General features: G+C 45.2%; 1 protein-coding gene across 1 annotated transcript; it reads right to left on the bottom strand.

Moving 5' to 3' along the window:
• Positions 1–2,611: 2,611 nt before the first annotated feature.
• Positions 2,612–9,695, bottom strand: ZCCHC9 (zinc finger CCHC-type containing 9). The gene is made up of 5 exons (XM_084305159.1): positions 9,291–9,695; positions 8,697–8,847; positions 8,325–8,417; positions 6,975–7,043; positions 2,612–4,292 (listed from the first exon to the last, which is right to left on the bottom strand). Exons 1-5 carry the CDS (start codon positions 9,597–9,599, stop codon positions 4,177–4,179), a joined length of 738 nt encoding a protein of 245 aa, XP_084161285.1. The 5' UTR covers positions 9,600–9,695; the 3' UTR covers positions 2,612–4,176.
• Between the last annotated feature and the right edge of the window lie 6,078 nt (positions 9,696–15,773).

Genomic DNA, 15,773 nt, shown 5'->3' with positions numbered 1-15,773 from the left:
TCAATTTGAGACAAAAGGTGCTTTCCTTAAGAACGATATACTCGGGCTGTCGTCCTCTTTGTCATCTCTCAGGGCCCGGGGACTGTTAGCTCAAACCCTCCCTTGTAAGCCCCGATCCCTCCATTCCGAGCAGGAGGCTGGGATCTGATGCAAAGGGAGAGAGCTGAAACTGCAGCCTGAGGGGGACAGACTGTGCCAAGTTCCAACTTTTAAGGTTAAAACTGATAACACTACGTAGAGTAACTCAAGATGACAATTCCTGGGGATTTGGAAACATTTGGGAGAAATTATTTTTGTGATTACCTGAATAGAATTGGCTCAAACAACTATTTGTTGATATTGTAATAATAATGGCGTTGTGTATCTGTCATCCCCCCTGACAGCCAAAGAAGAATATTGCACCTTAATGTTGGAAAAACTCAACAAAGCGGTATGTGAAGAGGTGCAAAAACAACAATAGGAGTAAGGAAAGAAGAGGGGGGGAATTGTGAGAAACTAAGTTGTGTTTTTGCTGTAGAGAATTACTTTTCTGTATTCCAAGGTAGTTGTGCAGTCATAGTAAGGAGAAATGCTGAACAGGTAAGCGGACAGCAGGAGGCCTCACTGCTCCAAAATAAGGCGGAAGCTTGAGGCAAACAGGATGAGCAGTGTGGGAACACTAAACCAAAGATCACAGGTTCTCGAAACATAAGAAAGGAGAAATTAAAGGGCTGAAAAAAAAGAAAAATTGTACGTATATGGTATAGAGACATACACAGAGGTATAGAGGTAGACACATGGTGTAGAGGAGTGTCGAGTAGCTTGTAAACCTGTAGTACTCTGCCACTGAGGAAACAGGGGAGGTGATCAGGCATCGGGTAGTAGGGAATAAAAGGTTATAATTTTACTAAAACGTGCTCCTGATTGACAGGATGCCCAGTACTGCAATCACAAATTAAATAGCTTCACAGAAGAAAGAGTCTGTCTGAAGAAAATTATTTGAGGTGTTTCCCTGTCACACCTGGCTCCAGGCAGACGGGGTTGTGGTGATGATGGGGGGCTGCTGGCCTCCTCCACAAGTGCTGTGACCCCCATTTCTAAACCAGACTGCTCCGCTGGCAGCCAATTCATGTAGAGAGGGAAGAGTCTTGGATACATTCCCTCATACATAAAAAGGGCAAATGCTTTCAGAGGTTTTATTGTGGCGTGTCTGTTGTTTTCTGTTTTAATTTTTTTCCCCGCAAAAGTCCCTTGTTCCAAAAGCCTGCAAGATCACCTGCAGTTAAATCGTAACGTGAACGGAGGGGTGGGTTAAGAGGATCGAAACACGTGAACCGTAGTTGTGCCGTTTATCTCTCTGATGTCTGATAATTGGTAGAATGAGAGCTCTAAGCATCTCATCCAGGTCCCACTTAAGTAAATTATATCTTCAGTTTAACCTGTAACCAAATCAAAGCTTTTGTTGCTGATCTGTGGGTTACAATATACCTGCAAATTTTGCATGACATCAACTACCTGCACTGCAAGGGGCACCTGCTCTTGCCCTGGAACCTCTTTCGTGCATTAGCAGGGTCGGCCAGCCCCTCAACGGGGCACTCCACCTGGGTACAGCGCTGCACTGAAACAAAGAGTGAGCGAAATTAGGGCATCTCCTGTTATCTCCTGGTGATGCCGGGCACTATACGCCCTACAACACGGAGAAACGTTTGCACTAGCGATAGAACAAGCAAACTGGGGCAGGATCTCTGGCTCTGAAGATGACCCTCTGGATGCAGACCCTTATTTCGGATCACGATTTTTACCACGTGGGTAAGATGCATCCAGCAAGGGAGGGCTGCGGGCTCAGGGCAGCCCCGTCCCCAGCACGAAGGCTGCCGAGGCCTGAGCAGGGCAGGCTCCTTCCCCCTCCTGGGGTGGCTGGAGCAGCAGGGTCGTCCCCTGCGTGCGCTGCACGGCTCAGTGCTCTGCTGTGTTGCTGCTCGCTGCGTGCAGACGGTGGTGGACAGAAGCCCTGGAGCGGGCAGGGAAGTCTTTGCAGTCCCATTTTTTAGCCAGCAGAGACACCTAACGTTCAGCTCTGCGTATGTGCAGGGAACATATTCCCCCGAGTGAAGCGGCTGGGGAGGGTCTGACCTCAGCCTGTTATACAGCGGAGCACAAGTATTTCAGCACCTCGTTTTGTGCTCCATCTTATGAAACCCAAAACTCAAAGGTTAATCCACAGCTCCATACGTGGTTTCCATTGCCACAACCGCCCTTTAGTCTTCCTGGTAAAAAAAGTCTTCCTTTTAATCTTCCTTCCATATACTAGGAAGGGAGACACCTTTTAAGCTGGAACGTCTGTTGCAGCTTTGAGCTTCAATCAAAGTTAATTAAAACTTGGTAATTAATCCTTTATTTCATCCAAGTCTCCCCCTCTTGCCCATTTAAGTGGGTGCTCTGATTATTATAAATGGAGTGTGCATACGCTGTTACCTGCCATTAAACCCAAAGCAGAACGGGGAAGCCTAGAACAAGACCTCTACCTATGGTATTCTTTACCAGCATTTTATTTAAAACAAAACAGGGCATATACAAAACACGTATTGAGACAATTAAATTCCTTTTGTTTGTGTTTTGTTTTGTTCTTGCTTTAAGAAACGTAAATCCCAAACCCATAGCTTCAGCACCTGGTGCAAAGCATCTCGAAAACCTGCTCTGAGCTCAAGTTTGCTGTTACCTTCACATTCTGGACAGCGCACTGTACGGGCTGTTAGGACATGCATTTAAAGGACAAATTGATTCTGCAGAAGCAGCAGCTTTATTAGCAGCTAGCTTTCCCTCAAAGACTGTTGCTCATCACTATGTCATGACAGCTGGAGTTGTCAGAAGGCACTTTAAGACTTCTGGAGCACCGAATTGCTGCATCTGTCCTGGGGCAGCGCTGCAGAAGCGCAGCATGAGGAAGCCCAGCGGTGCAGGCGCTGAGCCCAGGCTGCACAGTGCAGGGGCGCTGCACAGAGATCCCACACGGCACCTGCCGGTGCTGCGACACAACACTGCCTCACAGTGAAAAGCAGCACATGAGGTGGGCTCGGGGTTAACTTCTCATCTTAGGTCAGGTAATTAGACACAAGTAAAAGTCTACCACTGTTGACTGCACAGGATGAATCGGGAGAGTATTTTGAGAGCTGCTGCAGGCACTCCATTCTCCGTTGGCTGGAGTGACTTTTGTAACAGGTACCAGTTTTTCCAAGTGCACGATGTAGCCTCCATTTAAAAATAAATAAATCTGCCATCAGCAGGCATGTTTAAAGAAAACAAAGAGTAAAACCCAAAGGGACAGAAACACTGAAGAGCAAGATTTCTGAACCCTTTCCATACAAAAGTAAACAAACTAAGCAAGCTGCTCACTTGCTCTCCAACTATTTTCAGGTGCATTTCATGATGGGTATCAGAGGAAGGGCATGATTCAGCGCGTTAGTGAAGAAGTGCCCAGAAAATTAAACACACATCAACTATCAGATCAATGCACATACACCCTGAGCTGATCTAGCACGAACAGAAGGAACTGCACCCCTAAGCTCTCCAGACAGGAGGCAGGACTCGCACAGCTCTGTAGGGCTTACCCGATAACTCTGCTGTAAGACAGGTCACATGTGTGCGTGCAGAGCACAAAATCAGTTCCTAGAAGGCACACTAGAACCCAACAAGAGTGGTTAGAACATACCCATGATCGCTTTCAGAGAAATGCAGAAAGATTCTCAAGATCAGCACAACTGTATTCATACCTGACAACAGCAGCACTCGTTAGTTAACCCTACTGACCAGCTGGATCCACCGGTCATAAACCCGCGTGATACAGGGCATGTGCCATGTGTGGTAATTGCAAACAGATTTGTGTTACGAGAGGAAACTGATTTCTCTCAATAGTTCCCAATTCAGAGAACTAGCCGTGCAAGGGAATGTGAATCAGACAGAAAGCTGTATTTCTGCAAAAACATATAAGAATGAAATACCCGCTTGCTGCATTTCTGCTGTTCCCAGTTTTTCAGTAAGCTAGATGAGTCTGGGAGGCAAACTGAAAAATCAGGGACACAACTTCAGCAGCAACAGTCCGCTCGATTTTCTGGAACCTGCAGTTCAGTCCACTCTATCAGTCCCACTCTGAAGTGAAGCCGTGCGCTGTAGCTGTGGCTTAGCATCCAACAGAGGCCTTCAGAAATTAACAACCTTCGGTGCTTTCACTTTGGGTGTTTGCGGCTTTGGTGTTTCTGTAACTTCTTCATAATCAGCACTCATTCCAGTGGCCCATCGCCCAACAGTAACCTGATCTGTGGAGTAGGAGACAAGAGGTTACGGAGAGGCTAAGCAGCAGCATCAGATCAAGCTTTCACATTTGAGGAAGACTTGGCCCACAAGGGCCTGTCAGTTTCCTTCTAGGACTGAAGCTAACTCCTTTACACAACTCTTCTTCTTTTAAATTTGTGTTTTGTAAACTCCATTTCTTCACCCACACCGATTTCCCATCTTCAGAAATCATCAGAAAGCATTTTTTGCTATTTGACTGTCCAAAGAAACATCCAGAGTGTACGCAGAAGATACACTAACTCTCCTGTAAGTCCTAATTACTCATGCAATGAAGATTTCAGGATATGTCAGTCACCCCTGGATAAAAAGGAAAGATCTTGAAGAAACCATGCTTGAAGAGCCACAATAGAAGATCATCTACTCTTCTTGTCTTATACCCCTGCATATAATGAACACCATCCTTTTGCCATTTAAGTGATATTTTGACCAGTTAAGTTCCCTGTCCTAGAGAAAACACTGGTAACCAACACATCACAGAATCACAGAACTGTAGGGGTTGGAAGGGACCTCGAAAGATCATCGGGTCCAACCCTTCTACCAAAGCAGGTTCCTTAGAGCAGGCTGCCCAGGGAGGCGTCCAGACAGGCCTCGAATATCTCCAGAGAAGGAGACTCCACAACTCCCTGGGCAGCCTGTCCCAGCGCTCCGTCACCCTCATGCTTCTTTTCTGAATGACTACCTGAGAGCCACAAACCAAATCACACCAAGAATATCACACTGTTAAATCAACGTTTACTTGGATTAACTTCCGTATGTTGTGCCTCAGCTTCTTTGCCAGCTATCAGTTACCTTTCTGTAATTTATCTGAAAGCACTCTGCATGGCACAAACTGCTTTCAAAGAATACTACAATTCTTAGCTATGATGTCACAGTTCAAATTAATTCCACCATTTTAAACCAGCAATACCAGTTTTGAAACGTCAGTGTAAAGCCTAATATATCCCTGTGGAAATTAAAAAGCATCTGTTGATCTTCGTAATGGACATAAAGCTTCTCCAAAAAAGGACAGAAAAAAAAAATCCAGTTCTGCTTCACATGTAATTCCAGTACCAGAGAGCAAAGAGTTGCAGCTTTTTTTTTTTTTTTTTAAAAAACTTTTTCTGCAAAAAGACAGTGGCTCTACAAATTAGCACTTGTTAGTTCTCATTAACTGTCCCATATATATATATGCAGGCCCTGGCACGCTAACCCCACCTGTTACATCTTCAGCATTTTGGGGTTGGACCAGGCAGGTTTAGTGACTGCACCTCCCAAGTGAGGAGCAGCTCCTGCAGGTGGTTTTCCTGCCTCCCTGCGTACCAGCTCTGCGCCCTTTCAGCTGATTAGCGCTGCCAGCGCAAGGCTGCCATGCCAACAGCTGGCTCACCTTTGGTATTTGTGAGGGAAAGTCTGCTGAAAAATTTAATTTTCCTATCAGAAACTTCTGTGACCAGTTAAGAATCAATCTCACGTCTCATGAGCTATTACACCAGAACACAGCTATAATGCTACATCTGCTCTCTCATACAATGCCTACACTATCACGTACTCTTCAGCTGCTCTTTTGTATCCGATCCTGTAGATACCTCTATCATCTCCATAAATATTTCTCACCAATTACACAAAAGTTCATGACACATTATTAACCCAAAAATTCTGTAGGCCATTCAAACAAAGTACAAAAAATAATGTTTCATCACTCCAACAACAGTGCCATTCTTCAAATCCTTGTTTGTTGGTTTTGCCTTCCTTAGCACAATCTTTTGTATAAAAGATAGATAAAAGAAATATAAATATGTATGGAAGCGCAGCAGCAGATTTCTCCTGTCTCTAATAATTTAGGAAAAGGAAGTACTATTATTCCATAGCCCTATCTGCAAATTGTACTTCCCTTTCCAATATATTCATTAATAATGGAAGTATTACAGTGTGTAACATGTATTGATGAATTTAGTGCAAACTGATTTGTCAGGAGGTAAAAAAGGAATTAGCAGTGAAAAAGGGAAGCAGATTACTCAAAGTGCTTTCTATCAATGGCCTTACCTGAAGGGAGAGCTCAGATAAAACCATACACTTTATTCAAAGAGCCGAGCTCATCAGCCAGGGAGATTTGTAACAGATTTTTCCACCCACACAGGTAAATCACAGAACACAAAGAAGCCACTTATCAGCTGGTGAACCCAGGAGGACAGACCTCCATTCTCCTCTGACTCTCCTGTTTATAATTTAAACACCTGCCTGCACAAGCAGCTCGTGCCAGCTGCCAGTATCACCACGCTGCAACTGACATTATGTGCTGTTCTACCACTTCACGAGAATCACCAAAAGGAGAAACCTCTTCAGTTCATTTTCTTCTGTGGCTGCTAATGCTATGAGCAGCAGCATAAATACTTGCTTACGCACACACATTTGGTCGCATTACCTTCAGAAACCCAAAAGCTAGATTTTTTTTTTTTTAAATGAATGTTTGTATTTTGCACTGCAGCTTAATGTATCCTCCCCTTAACACATCCCTTAATATAAGGGCACATTCCCAAAGGGAAGTCATCTGTGCTATCTGCAAATTCTCTTCTCAAAGCCTTTTCTTCCTGACCAAAGTCAAGGCAAAGCAGCAAACAAACACGACTGCGCGTTCTATCCACTCTATTCAGCCCCCTGCATCTCACCTAAGTTCTTGTTCTCTGGACAGTCTTTTCTGAAGTGCTCCACAGAGCCGCAGAGTTTGCAGCAGCCCCCTGTTAAAAGAGAGAGAAGGTTGTTACTCATTTGAAAAACAAAATAAAACAGAATCGCTCTTTTACTGTTACGTGTACATTAAAAAATCGTTTTGCTTTTCTGAAGTGACAACCGATGAGTAAGATAAAGAAACGTCCCTACAGACAGGTCAGCATTCCTACACGTGGCACTGCGGAGCTGACAAGCAGACAGCTTTAGGAGCCTGCATGCACAGCTTCCTCGGACTGTCGCTCTCTGACAGAGAGACATCTGTCTGTAACCCGTCTATTTTTTAGACAGAACAACATAATTCTGCTTTAATTCAATTATTCAAAGGAACTTTTGAAAGTAACAGGAGCTCGAGAGCAGTACTTAACCCAACGGCAGGTACTGAGCTATAAAATATGAAAGTCACTTTCAACGCCTGGATTATGAGACATGTAATGCCTTCAAAGATGCTTTTCTTCCAATCCAACTGTATTGTAAAATCACCCTTACGAGTCTGCAGGACTTCAAATCCGTACTGCAAGACTCCAGCAAACAGAGCGTTATTTGCTAGTGCCAACAACAACAAAAAAAACAAACAACAGGCAGAGCAGAATCTAAATGAATCTTCAAACCTAGATGATGTTTCTCATTAAATACGTAAAAGGATGATGTGAGAGCCCTTTGCTATGAACAAGCCTCAGCTGTCAGGACTCCAAGCTGCTGGGTGGTCAAGCAGCATACACACGACATTCATTTCTCAGAATACATTTCTAAGACTGTCTCGAAGCCACAACCTGTTTTTAAATTCTTAATTTTTCCTTAATCTTTTACAGTGTCACCTCCTACATACATCAAACAAGTGACTCCCACATGTAACTACAACAGATCTTGTTTTGTGTGAACACCTCTCTCTGTTTTTACAGTGTTAAACAGTAAAGGTTATAAAGTCCCTTCTCAGACCAGCAGCATGTTTTTTTACTAGTACTTAGGTGTATTTACATTTAAATACTCATTGTCTACATACACAGAGGATACTATGGTTTCTTTGTGTCTCTTGAAATTGCAAGCACAAGCAAGTTCTCGTATTTTGCACTTCACCTCCTTGTTTAACAAGAAGCTTTCAACCAAAATAGAAATCCCTAGATAACGAACATTAGCACTGAGTTCCCCAGAATTGATCTGCTCTCACCAAGAGTAAAAGACATCTGGAAATTCTTTTCAGTAATATTCTCATTAATTTGCAACGTTACTTTGCTCTGTGTCGGGTAAGAAGGAAAAATGCATTTTGTTTGCAGTTAGGTTTCTGCACTCACCTTCAGCATACAATCCTTTGGGATTATCTGGACATGACCTTGACAGATGCCCCATCTCGCCACAGATGAAACACTTTGCATACGGAAATGCCCCTGCAAAATTCCAAACAGTTTATGAAACAAGTTAAAAACTCTGCAGAGTCACAGTCTACTCTGAAAACATCACAATTACAATATTATACCATAATATAATATTATGCTACAGTATAAGCACAATGCTGTTAAATAGTGTTATTTTAATGTTGTATTCCTTTAAACATATTAACCTACGTCTGCAGAACAGTTAAGTTGCTAAAATAGAAACCTTTTATTACAGTGGTCAGAAAACTCACACCAAAGTATACTCTGAGAAACACAATTTCTGAACCGTACCAGCAGCTGGATCGATCTTTGCCTTGCATTTGCTGATGTCGTGTTCTGTGGACCCGCACCGGTAACAGATCCCTGTGCCCATATCTTGACTTTCAAGCACCGCTGGGCAATCAGCAACACCGTGGCCAGGTTCCCTACAGTGGAAACATACCTTTGAAAATAAAAATTGCATTTTTGTAAACACGTCACAGCGCAAAACAGCACTTATAGGCAGCTTTACGAGAGAGATCGGTTGGTGTTAATATCTGATTATCGCTTACGTCCCACACGATTTTCTCTAGGCCGCCATTTCTCCTGGCTGAAACTTTCTTGGCACTACTGAGTGCACCTCTGCAGTGCTGTTTGAGGCTACCCTAATGTGAAATGAGTTTGTCAGGGGGGTTGTTAGGAGCCAGGTGTACCAACAGGTCATCCCCCTGCAGAAACACGGGTAGGGCAGGAGAGATGCTGCGGCGTGCCACAAAGTAACCACCAGACGCCCATCACCAAGCAAGATTAGCACCGGCTATTATTATTATTTTTCAACTGGTGGTTGTTTATTGATTATTATCACCGTGTCTCCCCCCGAGGCACCACCGGCGGCGCCCCCCTCACCATGGCGCTCCTCCTCGCCTCCTGCCGCCTCAGCCGCCGGCCCTCCCGCCGCAGCGCCTTCCTCGCGGCGGCCGCCTCCTCTTCCTCATCCTCCTCTCCCCTCTCCTCCTCCTCCTCCTCATGCTGCTGCTCGCCGCCCGCCGCCGCCTTCCTGAGGTGGGCAGCGAACCCGTTCACGTCGCGGTCCGCGTACTCCTTCCTCCTCCTCCTCTTCCTCGCTGCCGGCGCCGCCGCCGCCATCTCGTCCCAGGGGGTGGCCGGCAGCGCCTTTCCCCCCTCCGCGGCGGCTTTGCGAGCCCAGCGCGTCATGGCGAGCGGCAAGCGGGGGCTGCTGCTGCTGCCGTTGCCGTTTACTGTTTATTTACCGTTTACCGTTGCGGCTCGGCCGTTGCAGCCGTTAGCGTGCAACCGCGGCCGGGCGGAAGCCGGGTCCCGTCCCGTCCCCTCCCGGCGGGGCGGGGCGCCATGTCATGTCCGCCCGCCGCCATGTTGTGGGGGGAGCCATAGGGGCAGCTTGGTGCGTGTGGCTGGGGGGCGATAAGCGCTTATCAGGCTTATCAGCCCCGGTCCTGTGGTCTTCGCAGATTGCTCAAGCGAGGCTTTACTGCGCTTAGCGCTGCCCCTGCTGTCTGGTGCTTCACAGTCTTCACGATTTTACACCAGACTCCTTGCAGATGGGGGGATGTGCTGGTGCAGTTATGCCACTGTAAAATCTCTCACCCTTCAGTAAAACCAGTCCAGTTCATGTTGCCCTCACGTTGACTTCATCTTCCACCAGCAGTGGTGCCTGGGGTGCTAAAGCGGTCCTTACTTCTATTGTGTAGCAGCAGAACAGATCCAAAACCCGCACCTGAAAAATGTCCATTCGTCTTTCTCTGAGGGCGCAGCTTTTTGAGGCATAATATATGACACCTTTCCGCCTCTCTTAACGGCACCATTAAATTCACAAACTAAACCTCCAAGACTGTATTGTTACAAGTCCCTGCAGAGCAATGGAAGAAACGTTTAAAAATACAAAGAGTACTCTAGCATTTCCCTCGATCACCGTTACTGTTCTTCAGTGGATAAAGCTGACGGAGAGTGGACAGAACAGCTGGGCACCGTGCCCTCTTTATTACTTATTTTTGATATTTGTGTCTCCGTGGAGAAATGGGCTTGCTGTATTTTGCTTCCACTAGAGGGAGATGTGCACAAGGAGTGCAGTGATTTTGCTGGTCCTTGCGATGAAACTGTGTGGCTGCTGGGTAAGAACCAGCACAGATTTAGGAATTAACTACAGTGCATTTTCTGCAGGTAAAAGTAATCAAATAATGCCACTTAGAAGCCACTCTTAATAAGATGGGAAATAAAACATGAGAGACTTGGGATTTCATTTTACAACTGAAAATATCAAATTTCCAATGAAGTTACCGTTCAACCACAAAATGAGGTCCTGTTTTTTCCAGCTGCTGATAACCTTGTAGATTAGAAATGGCCAAAGGTGACTCTTACAGGCATGAAAGGCTACTACTAGAAACAGGCAGCACTGGTGCAAGGGTAGGGGAAATAAAGGCAATCAGGGATCCAATGGACACGTAATACACATTTAAGGTATATGTATGATATGCATTGACTACGCAGCATTTTATGAATAGCTGTGTGTTGTTGTGTTAGAGGGTTTTAAAACACTTATTAGAGTTTTTTTTTTTTTTAAAGAGCTGGCGTGAAGTACTTGCTAGTCTGTATCTAGCATATGTGGCCTGATTCATTTTATGTATTAGAGGGGGTAAAGGCTGATTTATTTGCCAAATGAAGAGAGGCCCTGTGAGAAACAAAGTTGTGCTTTTGCAACGGAAGGTGTTTTTGCAGTGGAAAACTACAGAGTACTGTGCTACACACACACATTTAATTACATCTGTGTCTGTCCATCTGTCTGCTGGCTTATTTCCACCGAGCAAAGACAGCAGCATGCCTCCTGACGCACGCCAGTTTCGCTTTGGAGTCGCTTTCTGTTCGGCTGCAGCTTCCTGCCTCCTCACTGAGCTCACAGCAGACAGTCCTTCGGCCACCTCACTGATGCAGAAGTGGGTGCAGAGAAAATCTGAAGGGCAGCATCAGCAAGAGCGATGGGAAGGGGGTTCCTTTCGTTACTGTTCTGCTGAAGTATTAATTGTGATGTCCTTCTGCAGTCAGAATTCTATCTTTTTTGCATGCGTATAGGCAAGTTGGGTCCCCAGCCAGGCTTGCAGGCAGTGGAAAGGGCTGTCTAATGTGTGATGTTAGTAAACAGAAAGAAAGAGGAGCATGAGTGAATCCTTCTCCCTCCTTCAGAGACGCTTTTCTCAATTTTTCACTTCATCCATTATTATATTAAATACGATAATTCAAGGCCAGACTTGGTGTTCCTCAGTCCATGTCCACGAGGAGTTGTTCTCTTTGCATGCAACAGCAAATCTTGGGAAGATGTCTAACAGCTCTTGCAAAGGTGTGGCTGAGGGAGCACACTTGCAATACTGTGAAATAAGTAGGGCTTGGCTGCATCTTTACAGCTCTCTGCCTGAGCAAGCCAGCTCAGGAGGGTCCTACAGTGACAACTGTTCCTGCAGGTGGTGCTGGAAATGCAGCACCTGGGGGATTCCTTCCCGAATTTGCCAAGAGAGCCACATACATCTCCCTAGTGCCGGTGAGTGGAGCAAGGACCATCAGGAGCTGTGCTGGCAATTTGGCAGGGCAACCCCAAGGAATGAGAGCAGCCAAATGCCAGACAGAGCTCGTGATGTAGGTTCAGGGAAGTGAAAAATGTAGAAAGGTGAAAAGGATGTGATAGTAAGAAATTGTGAAGGAACAGTGAAGGCAAAGGGTCTGTCTACAGCTCCACCACAAGACAGAGATGATGCAGGTGCCAATTTGGGGCCTGAGGAAGGACTGGGAACTTGGACAAGGAATATAAAGGCACTCCCTGCAGTCAGGCATTTGATACAGGCATGACTGTGATACCGAACGTGTCACCTTGTCAAGTACTTCACAACGCTTGACAGGTGACTTTGGTTTTGTTCTGGCTCATAATATTTATAATCCTCAAGCCTCAAAAAGTGAAGTTTTGTCTGCTGAAGAAGTGCCAGAGGCTTCAGTTGTTTTCACATATGATGGATGGTATCTTTGTTCACTCTATTTTTTTTGCCTGTGATCCTTGGATAGTTAATACTACTTGCCAGAGTGCCAAGATGACATTTTTCTGGTTGTTACAATTTTGATTTAAGCCTCAGGAGAGAAAGGAACAAGTAAGGCTCGTTTTTAACAAACAAGTAACTCCTGTTTTTGCTTAAATGCTTTTATGTTTGCAGTATTCTGAGGGCTCCTGAACAGGTGTTAACTTTTTTGTTTGTTTGTTTGTTTGTTTTATTTTTATAATTACAACAGATTACTAAGCAGATTACTGATCCTTTTGGCTGGAAGGATAGGGAGGGATGGGTCTTTCTTGCCTGTGCTAAATGGCTTCATATTCTATATGTAAACTTAATTATTTGTGGACTCCCTTTGGTGTGACCAAAGCTGCATCATCTTCAGTAAGCCTGCTCTGCTGACTCTTGCCCTGTTTTTCCATCATGCTATGTTGCTTGTGACTCTAATTCTTCAAGATATTTAACAGGTGCTTAAATAAGTTGCTGGATCAACTCATGTATTTATATTTTGGCACGATTTTAGGAGTTTGGATGAAGTGAAGCCTTTAAAGTTTAGCCTGTAGTCAGCTATTTTATTTATTTACTTTACACTCAGAAGAAACACTGGTCTTTGCTATTTCTTTATCAGAATGAAAATATGGAAAACATGGTTCAGGTGAAGTGGGATAGTAAGTCTAATACTGTTACACACTGTTATGATAGCACAAGTTTTCTCTGTTATTAGTTTTGATGGCTGCCTGTTAAGGAAACATTGTTTTCTCATAAGATAACATGAGTTTTTCTTTTCCAAAAACACATGGTGGTTTTCTAACCGTCCAGTTTCTTTACTTGAAGTTTCAGTTTCTCCTGAGAGTGTCTTAGACTTCTGGTTTGAGATTTTGTTTTTCTTTTTGGACTGCAATTGGAGTACCTTAGTTCCTGTACACTCCAAGGAATTTGTTAAGTGCTCTATTTTGCCTAGGTCAAAAGGACATTTGATAGGAAATTGCTCAGATGGATTATCCTCGGTCCAGAAATTCTATTTATTTAATCATCTGTAGGTTTTAGGAGATAAATGCATATATCATTTATCTTGACTGGGAACTAGGATTATCTTGGCAGAAATTTGTTTAATTCACAGGGGTGGACTGACTGCATGTCTGCGACATAGCCCTGTTACTACAGCTGTATTCTCCTCTCAGAGTATTTGCATACCTAGAGTCTAGGGGTCTCCAAAGTGGGGTACACACAAGACAACCTACTGGGGTGCTAGAAGAAAAAAAAAAAAAAATAATAGAACTTCAGTAGACGCAGGTCAAGATGGTGAAACGTGAAGTTCTCACTAGAGTAAATAGCTACTTTGCAGCTTCAGATACCAGTCAGTTCATGTCTCAAGGACCAGTGTGGGAATTCCTACCGGTTTATCAACCCAGAAAGTGCATGAATGTCTGCTCATGTTTTGAAGAGGGAGAAAAGCCCCTGCATCTGGGGACAGGGAGCCAAGTGTGATAGCATACAATCACAGCTTGCTAGCAGAGGCTGTGGGCTTGGTGCAGTTCAACAGGTGAGGGACCATGGCCTGTTTTGCACAGATCCATCTCCCTCTTTAGCATCTGCCTGACTTCCTGACCTAATCAGTTAATATGTCAGTGTGTCAAATGTAACAATAGAAGTCATCCATGCAACAGTCTTGTTTCGCATCATTTCCTGTTCGGTATCACCTCCATCTATAAAATAACGCAAGTAGATAGTAACCATGCTTTCTAGCTCCATCTGTTGGAGACAAGCAAATGGTTAAAAATATCACAGTCGGGAAGAGAGAGTGAATGGTTTCTTAAGGACATGCCAGTCTGGGAGAGTGAAAGAGAAGCAGGCTAGATAAGCAAACCAGGTCAACAGTCTGTGAACCTAAGCCATGGCATGAATGTTTAACTAAAGGCTCATATCTGTTTGTTTTCTCTATCTAGCAAGTATTTGTGACACACTTCTATACTAACGCATCTCCACACGCGGTGTGCAGATTTACCCACCAGGTGTCAGTAAAGGATCTTTCCCTGTGGTCTCTGTGAGGGGCAGCCTGTTCTGAAGAGGTGCTGTCTGCCTGCCATACCTCTGCATTTCACATCTTGCTGACAGATTGTTCAGGTTTCGCCATCTGTCTGGCAAAGCAAGAAACAAAGAACTAGTATCTCATGGAACAGCGGTGAAGGCACTGAATCTAGCGTATCTTGAATAAGTGCAAGATTGAGCAGGGTTTTGGAGCAAAGAAAACTCTCCCATGATTGAGGGCAACAGTAATTAGGGGGAAAGAATGGTTGATGAGAGCTGAAGAATGCAAAAACAACTTCTATTGCTAAAGCACGATTTTGCTTCTCACAAGGGGAGATCTTATTGCTCTTCACAACTACCTGAAAGGAAGCTGTGGGGAACTGGGGGTCAGCCTCTTCTCACAGGTAACTAGTGACAGGTCTGGAGGGAATGGCCTCAAGTTGCGCCAGGGGAGGTTTAGGTTAAAAATTGGGAGATATTTCTTCTCAGAAAGAGTAGTCAGGCATTGGGAAGGGTTTCCCAAAGAGGTGGGGGCATCACCATGCTTTGGGGTGTTCAAGGAAAGGTTGTACGTGGTGCTTAGGGACATGGTTTAGTGGGTGACATTGGTGGTGGGGTGATGGTTGGACCAGACAACCTTGAAAATAAAAAATATATATATAGTTAAGGTGGGGGAGGGAAGAGGTTGGTGGCAGGGCAGGGCAGGATCATTATACTAGGGTGGGGAGAAAGAAACTCCAATACCTGAGAGAAACCAGACCCTCTGCACAACTTCCTCTGAGACACTCCTCACAACTGCCCAGAAGGGAGGCAATGGCTAGACAGACAGAAGCTGCTCTCAGGCAGGCCCCCACCATCACCCTTGGCACCCCCTCCCAGTTTCTTCCCGTCCTCAGGCCTTAACCACTAACACAGTCCAGTGCCAGACCTCATCTCTGGGGTGCTGACCGTAGGCAAAATCTCGTCAGTTTCTGCAGACGGTGATGCTTTGTCCATGGACAGGAGCATGCCAGTTGTCGTGCCCTCCTCTTCTACTTCTGACATAGAGGAGGCCTCCTCTGTGGGCATGGCCCCCTCTGCGGGTGTGTTGAGGAGGCGAAGCACCCTGGGCCTGTGTAGGATGTGTGCCGGCAGGGCCCAGCAGAGGGAGAGGCCCTGAGAAGCAGGGCCAGGACACAGCTGAAGAAATACCCTGCGGCCTGTGTGGAAACAGCCGCAGTTGGAGGGGCCGCAGTGACTGCACGTAGCAAGGTGGCCCCAGTAGCACCTGCAAGCAGCCCCCAAAAAGCACCTG

The sequence above is a fragment of the Netta rufina genome (genome assembly GCF_964035555.1).
Source record: "Netta rufina genome assembly, chromosome: Z".
Classification (NCBI taxonomy): domain Eukaryota; kingdom Metazoa; phylum Chordata; class Aves; order Anseriformes; family Anatidae; genus Netta; species Netta rufina.
This window is presented reverse-complemented; position numbering and strand designations above follow the sequence as displayed.